Below are 18110 nucleotides of genomic sequence, written 5' to 3'. Positions count from 1 at the left end.
TGTGAAGAATGTTTTCTGAAAGCTTGGCCATGCCTTTTCATTACCCCATGTGCAACTGCTGTTTATCTGGTAGTAGTAGCAGCTAAGGATTTACTAAATTGCAATCATATTTTTCATAGAAAACGTTTTGTACATCTGTAAATATTGAGTCTTATTTATGGAATATTATTACTCATCATACAGCTTTATATCAAACACTGTTACTTGCCATGCAGCTAATGCAACTTTACAATTCCGAATGCAAATATTCAGATAATCTGTAGAAGGAGTGGCTAGTGTGGTGCACTTTTTAATTTTTTTATGAACTGGCTAGGGGTCACAATTTCTTCATTTATGTTAAGACTTGCCTGTTGAAGATCTTTCCATCAGAGTACATACCTTGCCTGTGAAGTCAACATTAAAATTAATTTTCTTCTTGTATTGTGACTTTGCAAATCACAGTTCATCTGAAACTAATTTTATTGGCAGCAACGAAAAACATTAAAGAGTAAATTTACTGAAAAGTGAGTGTAAGAATTCCAAGATCCTTAAAAAGGTGTCTGCAAGTGCATCCCCCTTGTCCTAGAATAGCAGGGACCTGCCCTTCTTTTCCAACCTTCCCCAACCTATCCCTGTTTCCTTGCCAAGGAAGGAACTAACTGTGCCAAAACCTAGGATAGTTTCTTATACTTTTGTATGGGACTTCAGCTATACTAAGAAACTGCTACCACCAACTGCCCCTTGCACAATATAAAACAAATTCACATACACTAAGCTGTTTGAGAGTCACAGTTTCATTATACTACTGTAATGGATCTGGGAGATATGTTATTTTCTACCGGATTTGTCGATACCAAATCTAATGAGGGAGGTTGTAAATGTTTTCTTATATTTTTGTCAGAATATTTTTTTTTTTTGTGAATTGTAATTTGCCTTATTTTATGCTAATTTGCTTATATGTTTGAGAGTGACAGCATATTGATTAATATTAGTAGATGTGACGAAGAATATCAAAGAGACTGGAAGCTAGTGTGTTGTGTGAAATGTCTTTGACGCTGGAGTCGTCTTTGACCGTAGTCAGTCGGCAGTGAACTCTCGGTGTGTGTGACGGTGGAACAATGTGCAGGTCGCCGTTATAATAATTTGCTAGTGAACAGGAAAAATGAATTATGTTACTACTTTTTTATATAAACATCAAGAAGGAACCACATTCAAAGAAATGGTATCTGAAGCACCAAAAATGAGGCAAACACATTGAACCAGGTCATTTCTGCAGCCGATGAAACAGCATTGTGGAATCATACTTTCGCTAGACAACGGAAGCCAACACAGAAAAGTCAAATATCATCTTATAAACAAGCCACAGAAAAGTGAGTACTGTCACAAAATATGCTAAATTCAAGTATATAAAAATAGTGAGCATATTTCACTACAAAGTTAAAACATGTCCAAAGAACAACCTCATTTCCACCAGACTAATACTTTAAGTAAGTATTTTAGTATGCACTAGTGCCCAGTTTCGAATGTGTGCACATTTTCAAGAACACACACACACCCCACTGTCGCAAGCACACAAAAACAAAAGAAATGAAAAAAATGTGTCATGTGCAAATACAGATGGGTCCAGAAAATTTAGACGCTCTTTGATAGTCAATATTAATGGAACAAAATGACATATTGTTACAGTTCTTGCACAGGAGGAAGGTTGTTTTGTGTGTTCAAAGTGATCCCCATAAGCAGCTAAACAAAGCCGATACTGCTGTCAGTCCTGCTAGTGTAATAGTAGCACAGGATGCCTCAATGGTCTCTCGTAGTTTGTTCAGTGTAACTGGCTTCTGTTGAGAAACTTTATTTTTTGAGGTCCCCCATAGATGGAAGTCAAGGGCAGTAATGTCTGGAGACCGTGGTGGGTACTAAACAGAACCTCTTTGAACTATCCATCATCCAGGTAGATTTTCACTCAACTAGGCTCTGATGCACCTGTGATCTATGGGTAGTGTCTTTGATTAGTAATCAAAATGTCTTCAGTCCCCGGTTCGAAACCAGTCACTGCCAAAATTTTGATTAATAATCAGCATTTGCAGCCAAAGACTTCAGGCATAAGAAGTGAACCTCACTCTGCCAGCAGTCTTGTCATCGAGGGTGGAGGAGTGGAGAGAGGTTCACGGCACTCTTTGACCTCGGGGTGGGAAACTGCTCCTAAAGGCAGAAGAATCAGCAACGATCATCAGCATTACGATGCAGAGGGCAATGGAAACGACCGCATTAAAGACACGTAACGTATAACAGGACATGTGGCCTATAATTGAAAAAGTGCCATTGGCAAATGATTCCAGAATAGTCCACCACTCTGGGAGGGGTGGGGGGGCTGGCAAGGTGGAGGTGACCGTGAGAAAAACATGGAACAACCGACAAAAGGATAATGGCCAACAAGTTGGGGCGTGGAATGTCAGAAGCTCGGACATGGTAGGGAAGCTAGAAAATCTGAAAAGGGAAATGCAAAGACTCAATCTAGATATAGTAGGGGGCTTTGAAGTGAAACGGAAAGAAGACAAGGATTTTTGGTCAAATGAGTATGGGTAATGTCAACATCAGCAGAAAATGGTATAATGGGAGTAGGATTCATTATCAATAGGAACGGAGAGCAGAGAGTGTGTTACTCTGAACAATTCAGTGACAGGGTTGTTCTTATCAGAATTGACAGCAAATGAAAACCAGGTGTACATGCCGATGTCACAAGCTGAAGAGATTAAGATAATATATGAGAATGAAGATGAAAATCTAATAGTCATGGGGGTCTGGAATGCAGGAGTAGAAGAAAAGGTTACAGGAGAATATGGGCTTGGGACAAGGAATGAGGGAGGAGAAAGACTAATTGAGTTTTGTATTAAATGTCAGTTAGTAATAGTGAGTACTCTGTTCAAGAATCACTTATCTTGTAAAGGGCCAGATGATATGTGAAGATTTCAGTTAGACTACATCATGGTCAGACAGAGATTCCAAAATCAGATACTGGATTGTAAGGCGTACCCGGGAGCAGATATAGACTCAGATTACGATTCATTAGCGATGAAGAGTATGCTGAAGTTTAAGAGATTAGTCGGGAAGAATCAATATGCAACGAAGTGGGATACAGAAGTATTAAGGAATGATGAGATATGCTTGAAGTTGTCTAAGCCTATAAATACAGTAATAAGGACCTCTAAAAAGGTCGATCTCAGAAGTTGGAAAGAAAAACATAGGTACAAAGAAGGTAACTGGAAGAAACCATGGGTAACAGAATAAATACTTCAGCTGATCAATGAAGAAAACAAACTACAAAAATGTTCAGGGAAGTTCAGGAATGCAGAAATACAAGTCACTGAGGAATGAAATAAGTAGGAAGTGCAGGGAAGCTATGCTGAAATGACTGCATGAAAAATGTGAAGAAATTGGAAAAGAAATGAATGTCGGAAGGACTGACTCGGCATACAGGAAACATAAAACAACCTTCGGTGAAATTAAAAGCAGATAGGTGGAAAGAGTACACTGAAGGCCTCTATGAGGGGGAAGTTTTGTCTGATGTGATAGGAAGAAGAAACAAAAGTCGATTTAGAAGAGACAGGGAATCCAGTATTAGAATCGGAGTTTAAAAGTGCTTTGGAGGACTCAAGGTCAAATGAGGCAGGAGGGATGGATAACATTCCACCAGAACTTCTAAAATCATTGGGGTAAGTGGCAACAAAATGACTATTCATGTCGGTGTGTAGAATGTATAAGCCTGACGGCATACCGTCTGACTTTCAGAAAAATATCATTCACACAATTCCAAAGACAGCAAGAGCTAACAAGTGAGAGAATTATTGCACAATCAGTTTAATAGTTAATGTACCCAAATTGATGACATGAATAATATAAAGAAGAATGGAAAAGAAAACTGAGGAGGTGTTACATGATGATCAGTTTGGCTTTAGGAAAGGTAAAGGCACCAGAGAGGCAATCTGATGTTGCGGTTGAAACGGAAGCAATGCTAAAGAAAAATCAAGATGCTTTCATACAATTTGGCGACCCGGAAAAAGTGATCGACAATGTAAAATGGTGCAAGATGTTCAAAATTCTGAGAAAAATAGAGGTAAGTTACAGGGAGAGGTGGGTATTAAACAATATGTACTAGAGCCAAGATGGAACAATCACAGTGGACAACCAAGAACAAAGTGCTCGGATTAAAAAGTTACATGATGGGAGTGGCTCGGGAGTGGGGTTAAAATTCAAGGTGAAAGGATACCAGTGATAAGATTCGCTGATGACATTGCTATCCTGAGTACAAGTGAAGAAGAATTACATGACCTGCTGAATGGAATGAACAGTCTTAGGAGTACAGAATACGGGCAGAGAGTGAATCGGAGAAAGACGAAAGTAATTATAAGTAACAGAAATGAGAACAGCGAGAAACTTAACATCGGTATTGATGGTCACGAAGTAGATGAAGTTAAGAAATTCTGCCACCTAGGCAGCAAAATAACCAATGACAGACAAAGCAAGGAGGATAACAAAAGCAGACTAGCAATGGCAAAAAGGGCATTCCTGGCCAAGAGAAGTCTTCCTCGATTTGAGGAAGAAATTTCTGAGAATATACATTTGGAGCAAAGCATTGTACGGTAGTGAAACACGGACTGTGTGAAAACCAGAACAGAGGAGACTCGAAGCATTTGAGATTTGGTGCTACAGATGAATACTGAAAATTAGGTGGACTGATGAGGTAAGGAATGAGGAGGTTCTGTACAAATTCAGAACTGAAAGGAAGATGTGGAAAACACTAAGAAGCTGGAGGGACATGTTGATAGGACATCTGTTAAGACATTAGGGAATGACTTCCATGGTACTAGAAGGAGCTGTAGAGGGCAAAAACTGTAGATGAAGACAGAGATTGTAATTCATCTGGCAAATAATTGAGGACATGCATTGCAAGTGCTACTCTGAGATGAAGAGGTTGACACAGGAGAGGAATTTGTGGCAGGACACATCCAACCGGTCAGGAAACTGATGACTCAAAAAAAAATAAATAAATAAACAAAAAGGCTGACATTCTGTAGTAGTAAGGCAGAGCACCGTCATTTTGTACATACAATGTTTCATTTCCAAACACCTCTCGGATGGCAGCATGTTTGCAGCATGTGAAGATACACCTCACCAGTTACAGTACATTCAAAGAAGAATGGGCCAATCAAACCGTGCAATGACGCCCGGTAGATTAACACATTTGTCCTCACAAACGTATGGATTTTCAGGACTCCAGTACAACCAGTTGTGACAGTTTATAATAGTGTTAAGTCTGAATTGTGCCCCATCAGACCGGGTATCCGTCCCTGCAAACCGTTCGTCCTCACGAGGCACACCTTCGAACCGTTCGCAGTACTGCATCCACCGATCTGGGTCGTCTTCATTCGTAGCGTGCAGTGATCTCGGAATGTAAATGTCCCTCTTTGCAGCCTTCAGAATTCGTTGTACACTTGATCAGCTTATCCTGCTTTCGTGTGCAGCACCCTGTTTCACAGATCTTTGAAGTGACTCAGTAAAGTGTTGCAACACAGCAGTGCTGGAAGCTGGAATTGTTGATGTATTTTGTCAGTCAGACTTCTCCTTATGCGTGCCTCAGTTCTGCCCTCATTCGGGGTCGCCACAAGTTTCCCCAAGTGAAACTCCCTGATATTTCCCTGATTTCCAGACAAGTTTTAGCATTTTTCCCTGACAAATTTTGAGATCTCAACGGTAAGTACAGACATAAATTAAAAAAAAATGTAAGGACTTCTGTATTTTCCACCCCATGTGAGCAAAAATCTTAAGTACTAACATTAACATCTTTTGTAATGAACCGTTTTTAGATGGAGAAAGCAAGCCAAATGTTATACATGTTTCATTAAGACCACTGTTGTTATTTTATTTCAACGAAACGAAACAGATTTGGTGACAAAAATACACATTTCCTTGGAGTTGCAAGACAGATTTAAAATACCTCCTTCACTGATTTCAGAAATAGCCTCAGAAAAAAGTAGGCCTCTCGAAAGAAGTGTATAAGGTGGGGAAGAATGTGTAATCCAACACTGCAAGTGACTGTCAATAAAATGTCGGTTCTACTATGTTCGTTATTGTCGGTTATTACCCACTGTGTTACATCTATTACTTTACAGATATTGTGTGATTTTTCTTTTGAGAAATATATATGTACATAGCGTACAAACTGCCACCGACTACCACAATTTTCTTCTTTTTATCATCCATACTTTCTAATATATAAACTATTTTTGAAGTACCAAATTGTGCTACAATAAATAAAATGCCGCACTGTGCAATGTATTTGTGGTGAGACAGTTGCAATTCCTGAAATCCGTCGTCTGTGGCCTCTGGCCTGCCAAAGAGCACACCTGTCCCGAGGCAACGGACTAACCACGAACAGACCGGGCCTGTGGGGAGATGGGTGAGACTGGATCCGACGGCAGGGCCTGCATATTAGTGGGAACCGATGGGCTTCAGCCCGGCAGGCCCGATCCATTACAGACATCCGCAGAAAGTGCCTGCAGTTTTGGCCAGTCACAGAAATCCACTCGTGTGGCCCGCTATTCGTGTGTACGAGGCCGTGTTGACGAAATGAGACCACGGTGATCGAGTTGTGCAACAGATAACTTGTGCAAATACTCTGAGAATCAATATTAGTGTGGATAGGTAGCAACTCACTGTAAAGATGATTGCTCAGCCACAGACGGGCACGTATAAAAGACAATCGCACTCTCGCAACTAAATTTTTGGCCATAGCCTTTCAAACATTATGAATCACCTCGAAGGGAACGATCTATTGATACGCAATCAGCACGGTTTCAGAAAACATCGTTCTTGTGCAACGCAGCTGGCTCTTTATTCGCACGAAGTAATGGCCGCTATCGACAGGGGATCTCAAGTTGATTCCGTATTTCTAGATTTCCGGAAAGCTTTTGACACCGTTCCTCACAAGCGACTTCTAATTGAGCTGCGGGCCTATGGGGTATCGTCTCAGTTGTGCGACTGAATTCGTGATTTCCTGTCAGGAAGGTCGCAGTTCGTAGCAATAGACGGCAAATCATCGAGTAAAACTGAAGTGATATCAGGTGTTCCCCAGGGAAGCGTCCTGGGACCTCTGCTGTTCCTGATCTATAGAAATGACCTGGGTGACAATCTGAGCAGTTCTCTTAGGTTGCTCGCAGATGACGCTGTAATTTACCGTCTAGTAAGGTCATCCGAAGACCAGTATCAGTTGCAAAGCGATTTAGAAAAGATTGCTGTACGGTGTGGCAGGTGGCAGTTGACGCTAAATAACGAAAAGTGTGAGGTGATCCACACGAGTTCCAAAAGAAATCCGCTGGAATTCGATTACTCTATAAATAGTACAATTCTCGAGGCTGTCAATTCAACTAAGTACCTGAGTGTTAACATTACGAACAACTTCAGTTGGAAAGACCACATAGATAATATTGTGGGGAAGGCGAGCCAAAGGTTGCGTTTCATTGGCAGGACACTTAGAAGATGCAACAAGTCCACTAAAGAGACAGCTTACACTACACTCGTTCGTCCTCTGTTAGAATATTGCTGCGCGGTGTGGGATCCTTACCAGGTGGGATTGACGGAGGACATCGAAAGGGTGCAAAAAAGGGCAGCTCGTTTTGTATTATCACGTAATAGGGGAGAGAGTGTGGCAGATATGATACGCGACTTGGGATGGAAGTCATTAAAGCAAAGACGTTTTTCGTCGCGCCGAGATCTATTTGCGAAATTTCAGTCATCAACTTTCTCATCCGAATGCGAAAATATTTTGTTGAGCCCAACCTACAAAGGTAGGAATGATCGTCAAAATAACATAAGAGAAATCAGAGCTCGAACAGAAAGGCTTAGGTGTTCGTTTTTCCTGTGCGCTGTTCGGGAGTGGCATGGTAGGGAGATAGTATGATTGTGGTTCGATGAACCCTCTGCCAAGCACTTAAATGTGAATTGCAGAGTAGTCATGTAAATGTAGATGTTAGAAAGTGAGAGCACACACACATTCACACAATCACTCAGACGCACGTAAACATGACCACTGCCTCCGTCCGCTGCATCTACAGTCTATGAAAACTAGATCCAAACAAACCACTCCTCACGCCTCCCTGCTTCTTGTAGGCGGCTGCTAGGCTAGCTGTAAGAAGTGGTGGCAGCAGTGACTGCAAGCTGTGGGGGTGGGGGGGGTGTAAGAAGCACTAAGAATGAGGGAGTAGGGAAGTGGCACATCTACTCACCTGCACCCGGCCAGCAACTATGCATGACACCTCAGTAAGCAAACCATTTTACCTACTAACAAAAAAATTGAGATTTTCCAGTGGTTTTTTCAAAATTCCCCAATATTTCCCTAAGGAGGATATAAGATGAACATCAACAAAAGCAAAGCGAGGATAATGGAATGTAGTCGAATTAAGTCGGGTGATGCTGAGGGAATCAGATTAGGAAATGAGACACTTAAAGTAGTAAAGGAGTTTTGCTATTTGGGGAGCAAAATAACTGATGATGGTCGAAGTAGAGAGGATATAAAATGTAGACTGGCAATGGCAAGGAAAGCGTTTCTGAAGATGAGAAATTTGTTAACATCGAGTATAGATTTAAGTGTCAGGATGTCGTTTCTGAAAGTAAATGATGACTAACTGACAACCTCAGCTGCCGACAGGTGTTGTTGATATACCTCGATGTGGACAGCTGAAAATGTGTGCCCCGACCGGGAGTCGAAACCGGGATCTCCTGCTTACATGGCAGACGCTCTATCCATCTTTTTTTTCTTTTTATTTAACTTATTTTGTTCGATTTTGATCGTTGCATCTGCTCGGGGCGGACGTCGTAAGACATCCGTTTAAGTTGATCGATTAGCTCAGTTTTTTTATTACAGAGGGCTGCTAACCCTCTGACCGAACACGCTGAGCTACCTTGCCGGCTTCCATCTGAGCCACCGAGGACACAGATGAATAGCGCGACTGCAGGGACTTATCCCTTGCACGCTTCTCGTGAGACTCACATTCCCAACTGTCCACAATTCTACATATGTAATGTACCTTACAGACATTTGCCCATCCACTCATTACTCGCGCACGCTTTGGCGATTCCCGTAAGAGTTTGGGCAACCTGTGTGCATTCGCACAGACGGTCAATAGCTGGGTAGCCTTTAACTACATATACGAAGACAGTAACTTGCTCTCGGAAGAACAGTTACTGTTGATGACCGTGCAGATTTTCCCTGAAATAAATGATGACCTCAGCTGCCGACAGGTGTCTACATATGTAGAATTATGGACAGTTGGGAATGTGAGTCTCACGGGAAGCGTGCAAGGGATAAGTCCCTGCAGTCGCACTATTCATCTGTGTCCTCGGTGGCTGAGCTGGATAGAGCGTCTGCCATGTAAGCAGGAGATCCCGGGTTCGAGTCCCGGTCGGGGCACACATTTTCAGCTGTCCACATCGAGGTATATCAACAACACCTGTCGACAGCTCAGGGTTTCAGTCAGTCATCATTTATTCCAGGGAAAAGCTGCACGGTCATCAACAGTAACTGTTCTTTCGAGAACAAGTTACTGTCTTCGTATATATAGTTTCTGAAAGTATTTGTATGGAGTGTTGCCATGTATGGACGTGGAACATGGACGATAACTAGTTTGTACAAGAAGACAATAGAAGCTTTCGAAATGTGCTACAGAAGAATGCTCAAGATTACATGAGTAGATCATATAACTAATGAGGAGGTACTGAATAGGATTGGGGAGAAGAGAAGTTTGTGGCACAACTTGACTAGAAGAAGGGATCGGTTGGTAGGACTGGTTCTGAGACATTGAGGGATCACAAGTTTAGCATTGGAGGGCAGCGTGGAGGGTAAAAATCGTAGAGAGAGACCAAGAGATGAATACACTAAACAGATTCAGAAGGATGTAGGTTGCAGTAGGTACTTTGAGATGATGAAGCTTGCACAGGATAGAGTAGCATGGAGAGCTGCATCAAACCAGTCTGAGGACTGAAGACCACAACAACAACAACAACAACAACAACATTTCCCTAATTTCTCTGGCATGTTTGAAATTCCCTGATTTCCAGAACTTGTGGCAACCCTGACATTACGCTATTACTGTTGTACCTCCATCATATTTTTGTAGTTCCAGTACCACTTCAATATGGCCTTGCGTTGCTCAAAGGAAAATCGTAATGCATTCACTACTGCACTGTCACCTGTTGGAAAATGCACACCGAGATCTTTTGAGAAAACAATAAACTACACTGCTATGCAAAATTGCAGTGATATGTATTTTCCTTCCACAGACATTAATTCTCAAAGAATGTCAACATTTTTCTGGACGCCTCTGTACACGTGCCAAGTTTATCAATGGACACCACCTCGCAAAAAATATCCAGAAACTGCACAGCAGCTAAAATTTAACAATTTTTGTTGGTAATAAGACATATTTGCTTTTATTTGAAATTATTTTTCATATTGCAAAATCTAATAATGTGAGATAGAAACACATATGTAGCAGGTACTAATTGTTCACTGGTATTGTAAAGAACATTTTGCATGAGCTTCAGAATGAAGTAAACTTGTATATTTTACATAATTACGAAAATAAGATAACAAACAAGTAAACAGATGTTAAAGCCTTTTAAAGGCATAAAATATGTTGTGTTAAATATAATGAAAGACAGAGGACAGAAAAAGAAATACAAGGTGTATCTGAAAAGTTTAATGAATAGTTCCAAGTGTTAAAAACCACACCGGTCAGGATGAGGTACCCATACATAATGACTGAAACATGTCACACATGTCACCAAGTGCTGCCTATCATGCAAATCATCAAAGTGGACCAGTGCTGCAAACTTTGACTGAGCTAGTGAAGTCAGTACGAAAATTCTAGTCACTGCAAAACTGAGCACAAAATCGAGCAATGTGTTAACGTGGAGTTTTGCTCCAAATTAAGGAAAACAGCAACAGAGACTCACAAAATGTTAGTGCAAGTGTACAGTACTGAGTACTACATAAAAGATGTGTGTCTGAGGGGTTTAAACAGAGATAGAGCGGAAGGTGTCGATGATGTCCACTGTCGACCGGCACAGTGCCAGAGAATATCGAACGAGTGTGACTGATACTTGGGGATGGTGGACTGCTGTCTTTGAGAATGATAGCAGAGGATTTGAAGATAATCAAAGACAGTGTAAGCGCTAATGTTCACAAACATTTGGAAAGGTGGAATACTTGTGCCCGGTTTGCACTGTGCAAGCTGACGAGCAGAAGTGAACTGGGAGGGGAAAGCCTGCAGATTTAATCGAAATCTGTGACCGGAATCCACAGTTTTGGGAAACCGTAATTACAGGAGATGAGGTCCGGTGCTACCAATACGATCCAGAGGCCGAGTGGCGGTCAAAATCGTGGTGTTCAATGTCTTCCCCAATTCCCTAGCAAAGTCGGTCGGCAAAATCGAAGATCGAAATGGTGTCAAACACCTTTTTCAATAGTGAGGGCTCAATCCGTCACGAATTCTACCCGAGGGTCAAACTGTCGACACGGAAGTTTACGAGGGAGTATATAAATGGCTGCCGCAACGCATCCGATGGGTTCAGCCGGAACTGCACCCGGGCGGAGCTCTACGACGACACCCGTAGCTCGACTTCTTCACCCGACACGAGGTGCAATTCTTCGACACCCTCCTTATTGTCCAGATTTGCCAGTGACAATTCTTTCTGTTTCACCACCTAAAACTAGTCCCCAAAAGTCTTACGCTTCGCAAATGTTCCGGATATCTGACAGTGCGCGAAAACGGTGCTCCGGGAAATTCCACGAGACAGTTCCTGACAGCTGTACAAGTGATGCCACATCTGTGTTGCAGCTAGTGGTGATTGTGATTTGTTTGTAACTCTTTTCTGAAACCATTCACCAAATTTTTCAGATCCACCTCGTAGTTGTCATAGCAAAAAGGAAACTTCGTAAAGGTTACGAAGTGCATTATTTTAGATGAGAATACTGAATAATCTAAATGATTAATGGAAAATCTCATATAAAGATGTGAAACAAATACTAACAAAGAGATAGAGGGGCTGGCCAGTACTTACCTCAGCTCAGTACAGCCGATAGATGACACAAAACAGAACCGAAAATTTACGTTCCTAGCTTTCGGAACTACGTTCCTTCATCAGGGAGGAGAGAGGGGAAAAAAGGGAAAGTGGATTTAATTACTCACAACCCAGGTTATGAAGCAACAGGAAAAGGAAAACAGGGAGGGTAGCAAGGATGGAGGCATGGTTGTCAGAGGGAAGCCAAAGATATTCTACTGTTAAGTACTGTGCCAGCTTCGAACCAAAGAGGATGCATACAGAAGTAAAGAGGTATATAGTATAAACACAACTACGTAGGATGAAAAGATGCGTGAATGGCATGCCGTCCAGCATAATTCTAGGGACCTAGGAACCTGCTACAACGTACGTGCCATTTGGCTTCTCCCGCCCTACACCAGTCCCTCGGAACTGCGGAGATGGGAAGTCGCACTCCGACACATCCTTTCATCCCGCCATCCCCCTGGACTGAACCTACGTTAACCGACCTCACTCCCATTTACTCTTCAGTCTTCTTCTTCTTTTTCACTCTCTTCTTTAGCCATTCACGCATATTTTCATCCTACACAGTTGTGTTCATCTTTATACTACACTCCCGGAAATTGAAATAAGAACACCGTGAATTCATTGTCCCAGGAAGGGGAAACTTTATTGACACATTCCTGGGGTCAGATACATCACATGATCACACTGACAGAACCACAGGCATATAGACACAGGCAACAGAGCATGCACAATGTCGGCACTAGTACAGTGTATATCCACCCTTCGCAGCAATGCAGGCTGCTATTCTCCCATGGAGACGATCGTAGAGATGCTGGATGTAGTCCTGTGGAACGGCTTGCCATGCCATTTCCACCTGGCGCCTCAGTTGGACCAGCGTTCGTGCTGGACGTGCAGACCGCGTGAGACGACGCTTCATCCAGTCCCAAACATGCTCAATGGGGGACAGATCCAGAGATCTTGCTGGCCAGGGTAGTTGACTTACACCTTCTAGAGCACGTTGGGTGGCACGGGATACATGCGGACGTGCATTGTCCTGTTGGAACAGCAAGTTCCCTTGCCGATCTAGGAATGGTAGAACGATGGGTTCGATGACGGTTTGGATGTACCGTGCACTGTTCAGTGTCCCCTCGACGATCACCAGTGGTGTACGGCCGGTGTAGGAGATCGCTCCCCACACCATGATGCCGGGTGTTGGCCCTGTGTGCCTCGGTCGTATGCAGTCCTGATTGTGGCGCTCACCTGCACGGCGCCAAACACGCATACGACCATCATTGGCACCAAGGCAGAAGCGACTCTCATCGCTGAAGACGACACGTCTCCATTCGTCCCGCCATTCACGCCTGTCGCGACACCACTGGAGGCGGGCTGCACGATGTTGGGGCGTGAGCGGAACACGGCCTAACGGTGTGCGGGACCGTAGCCCAGCTTCATGGAGACGGTTGCGAATGGTCCTCGCCGATACCCCAGGAGCAACAGCGTCCCTAATTTGCTGGGAAGTGGCGGTGCGGTCCCCTACGGCACTGCGTAGGATCCTACGGTCTTGGCGTGCATCCGTGCGTCGCTGCGGTCCGGTCCCAGGTCGACGGGCACGTGCACCTTCCGCCGACAACTGGCGACAACATCGATGTACTGTGGAGACCTCACGCCCCACGTGTTGAGCAATTCGGCGGTACGTCCACCCCGCTCCCGCATGCCCACTATACGCCCTCGCTCAAAGTCCGTCAACTGCACATACGGTTCACGTCCACGCTGTCGCGGCATGTTACCAGTGTTAAAGACTGCGATGGAGCTCCGTATGCCACGGCAAACTGGCTGACACTGACGGCGGCGGTGCACAAATGCTGCGCAGCTAGCGCCATTCGACGGCCAACACCGCGGTTCCTGGCGTGTCCGCTGTGCCGTGCGTGTGATCATTGCTTGTACAGCCCTCTCGCAGTGTCCGGAGCAAGTATGGTGGGTCTGACACACCGGTGTCAATGTGTTCTTTTTTCCATTTCCAGGAGTGTATATACCTCTTTACTTCTGTATGCATCCTCTTTGGTTTGAAGCTGGCACAGTACTTAACAGTAGAATATCTTTGGCTTCCCTCTGACAAGGGTAGCATTCATTTCACGCTAGGTGAGCAGCCCCCTCCGTCAACGTGACGTACGCACGCGTCACCATGAGTTTCACCAGTTGTCCTATCGACTGTTGTGTGCATTCTGTATACATCGACTGTTGTGTGCGTCTTGAATCTGCATTGTTCATTGTTCTTAGTTGATTTACAACATGAAGGCAAAGTTGAATCGAACTAGATGGTTTAATATTTCCAGCAACATTCGGAATTACTTCGAACTTCAGTTTCTCAATTTAACGTTTCTGCCCATATGAATTATGTACAATTAATTGGCTTTTATAAAAATACGAAATACTTTAATTTCTCCCATTTCACGTTTTTACCCACGATTCATGCACGATTAATCGGACTAAAAAATGCTAAACACTTTCGTTATGGTTATGATTCCTTCATTCAGATATTCGTTATGTTCATGAAACACACAATAACATCTCATAGTCTTTGGATTGCAGCTTAATAATTAATTAATTATTTCATGTTTCTATCCACAGGATTTAGAAACGAAAATAGCAAGACACTTTCGTTATGGTTATGATTCCTTCATTCAGATATTCGTTATGTACATGAAATGGTTCAAATGGCTCTGAGCACTATGCGACTTAACTTCTGAGGTCATCAATCGCCTAGAACTTAGAACTAATTAAAGCTAACTAACCTAAGGACATCACACACATCCATGCCCGAGGCAGGACTCGAACCTGCGACCGTAGCGGTCGCTCGGTTCCAGACTGTAGCGCCTAAAACCGCACGGCCACTCCGGCCTGCTATGTACATGAAACACACAATAATATCCCACATTCTTTGGATTGCAGCTTAATAATTAATTATTTCACGTTTCTATCCACACGATTTATGCACGATTCATCGGATTTTTCTTTTCTTAAATGACTAAAAAAAATTTTTTTTTTACTTTCATTATGGTTCCTTCGTTCAGACATTCATTATGTTCCTTAAACACATAATACCATCCCAAATTGTTGGGATTTCAGCTTAATAATTAATTCAACTGGGATGAGCGTAACAGATAACTCCTGCCACTTCGTTTGTACACATGTATTTACATTTAGCTTTGACATTATCGGTACAACCGCAAAGATCGATTTACGCACTCATGTAGTCGATTTGGGTTATTAACGTCATGATGACGTAGTGTTACGTCACTATGACGTAGGTTCTCCTCACGTAGCGTGAGATGAATGCTACGCCTCTGACAACCATGCCTCCATCCTTGCTACCCTCCCTGTTTACCTTTTCCTGTTGCTTGATAACCTCCGTTGTGAGTAACTAAATCCACTTTCCCTTCTTCCCTTTTCTCCCCTCTCTCCTCCCTGATGAAGGAACAAAGTTCCGGCCGGCCGCGGAGGTCTCGCGGTTCTAGGCGCTCAGTCCCGAGCCGCGCGACTGCTACGGTCGCAGGTTCGAATCCTGCCTCGGGCATGGATGTGTGTGATGTCCTTAGGTTAGTTAGGTTTAAGTAGTTCTAAGTTCTAGCGGACTGATGACCAGAGATGTTAAGTCCCATAGTGCTCAGAGCCAGCCAACAAAGTTCCGAAAGCTAGGAACGTAAATTTTCTGTTCTGTTTTGTGTTATCTATCGGATGTACTGAGCTGAGCTACGTACTGGCCAGCCCCTCTATCTCTTTGTTAGTGTGCGATTTGTGCTTTTACCAGTGGGGGGGATGTCTTAGGGGGTTAGTATAATCATATATGTTACTTGCTTGGACCGTGGCGTTACCCATGGTTAATCAGTTATTTATAAATAGATGTTAATGCCGAAACTCATTATTCACGCGTATGCACTATCAGAAAAGCCATCCCTTGTTATATCTTTAAAAGTACATTATAGGTAAAGCTTATTTACAAAATCATCTACATACAGGTATACGAGGGGAATTCAAAAAGTAAAGGCACATTTCTGAAAAGCTGTACTTATTCTGATGATAGAAAACTCAAACATGCGTTATTTTTCTACGTAACCTCCAGCACTTCAATGCAGTTTTCCCGACGTTTTACGAGTTTTTTATTTCATCAGAAAATACGTTTATCGGCTGCATCTGTAACCAATTTTGCACCGCAGCAATGACGTCTTCATCACGTTCATATCTTACCTTTTTCCCTCTAGTGCTTCCGTTAAGGGTGCAAACATGCGAAAATCGCTTGGAGCCACGTCTGGACTGTATGGTGGATGTTCCAGCACCTCGAATCTCAGCTCCTTTATTGCGTCGGCTGTCCGTTTGGCAGAATGTGGGCGAGCGTTATCTTGCTGCAGGATGACACCTCTTCACAGTTTTCCACGACGTTTGGATCTGATTACAGGTTTTAGTTTCGTACGCAACACATCACATCCACCATACAATACAGACCCGGCTCTGAAGCCTCGTTTACGCTGGGGCGACGTCTTGCGACATTGTGGCATGCTACGGAAATGTCGCGTGCGTCGTCTTGTCATTTAGTTTTAAATGTTTTGAAATGCTTACCTACTACATAATAGGTTTGTTTATAAATAAATAAATCTTCTGCTACCAGTCACGATTTTTCTTTATTTTACTATTCGCACGACGTGTTTCGAGAAATAATTCCCATTTTCAACTGACACATCAGAAAAACGCACTTGAAAATGGGAATTATTTCTCGAAACGCGCCGTGCGAATAGTAAAATAAAGAAAAATCGTGACTGGTAGTAGAAGATTTATTTATTTATAAACAAACGTATTGTATGTACAGTCGCAGGCTTTCAAAAACCATTTATAATGGATCAAATCAGATTACTACATAACACTTTTTCAAAATCAATAAGCATACATATTAATAGTATTAATAGTAAACTTTCAGTGTTCGGCTCCACAAATTTAAATTATATGTAAAGTTTTACTCGAGTGCTTGGGAAATAAACATCCCAGGTTGGGATGCATAAACTAAAACCAGTGGAGGGGACGGTCTGATGCAGAGGGGGGGGGGGGGGGGGGAGGGGGGGAAATCCCCCCCATCCCCCCCTGCAAATAATAAAATGAGGTGTAACTGAATTGACAGCCGTGGGACAGGAGTAGGCCGTGAGACAGTGTAGAGTAGGCGCACGCACGTCGGCGGTGGTCTGCACGATGAAGTGCTTGTGGTGGCCGGCCCAGCAGACGGAGAGCACCACCTGGCTCTCCTCGTGGCGGACCGTCTCCCGCACCAGGAAGTCGCCCTCGTGCGTCAGCAGGCGCACCACCTCGTCGCGCGGCAGCACCCCGTGGAACCACTCCTCCTCCTGCAGCGGCCGGCCGCCCGGCTGCGTGCTCGGCACCAGCTGCAACACGACGGTCCACGTGTAGTCTGCTGTCGTAGCTATAGGCGCGACACTCTCGGCTAGTTCACCGATTATGACTATAGTTCAATTCTTTTATCTTGGCGGCTCGCGCATGCCCGCCCAGACGCGGGAGACTGCTGCGTTGCCAGTTGTACGCGCCAAGAGAAGCTTAACGTTTATGGGGGAGCGCGCAGTTCATGAAGTAAAGCCACCGTGGCCGCATTAACCCTTTCGCTGCTACAGAGACGTGCTCCTCGCACTCCACGCTGTGCGCGATTTTATCACTCCACTGCTCGCCTGTGCTGACACAAAAACTATTTGGCCCAAAAATTAGATTTTTACACATCTTCTTGACTGATACCTTCCCCCCACAAATGACTTAATTTTGTTTTCGATGTTCAACGCAGTTATTATGCAGCATTAAATATAGTAAACCATTGCACGAAATTTTGAAGAGTTTGCAGAGGTAGAAGTCCATAGAGTACACTTTCTGTTGTGACTTGGCAAGACACCCAAGCCACTATGAGAGGAAGCCGAAAGGCACGCGTTTAAGCTCACGCAGGCTGGCGTGAGGTCTGGAACAGGTAAAGTAATTATACTAGCAAA

At 43.5% G+C, this 18110-nt stretch overlaps 1 protein-coding gene across 1 annotated transcript in view; it reads right to left on the bottom strand.

Annotated features, from left to right (window-relative positions):
• The window catches only part of LOC124719019 (tyrosine-protein kinase Fer-like), a 687090-nt gene that overhangs the window by 73630 nt on the left and 595350 nt on the right, over positions 1–18110 (bottom strand). The window contains exon 9 of the mRNA XM_047244689.1: positions 17295–17504. Coding sequence (XP_047100645.1) covers positions 17295–17504 — 210 coding nt within the window. The remainder of the gene's footprint in view (positions 1–17294; positions 17505–18110) is intronic.

This window comes from Schistocerca piceifrons, chromosome 10 (assembly GCF_021461385.2).
Source record: "Schistocerca piceifrons isolate TAMUIC-IGC-003096 chromosome 10, iqSchPice1.1, whole genome shotgun sequence".
Taxonomy (NCBI): domain Eukaryota; kingdom Metazoa; phylum Arthropoda; class Insecta; order Orthoptera; family Acrididae; genus Schistocerca; species Schistocerca piceifrons.
Note: the sequence above shows the minus strand (reverse complement) of the source record. Positions and strands in the feature narration are given on the sequence as shown.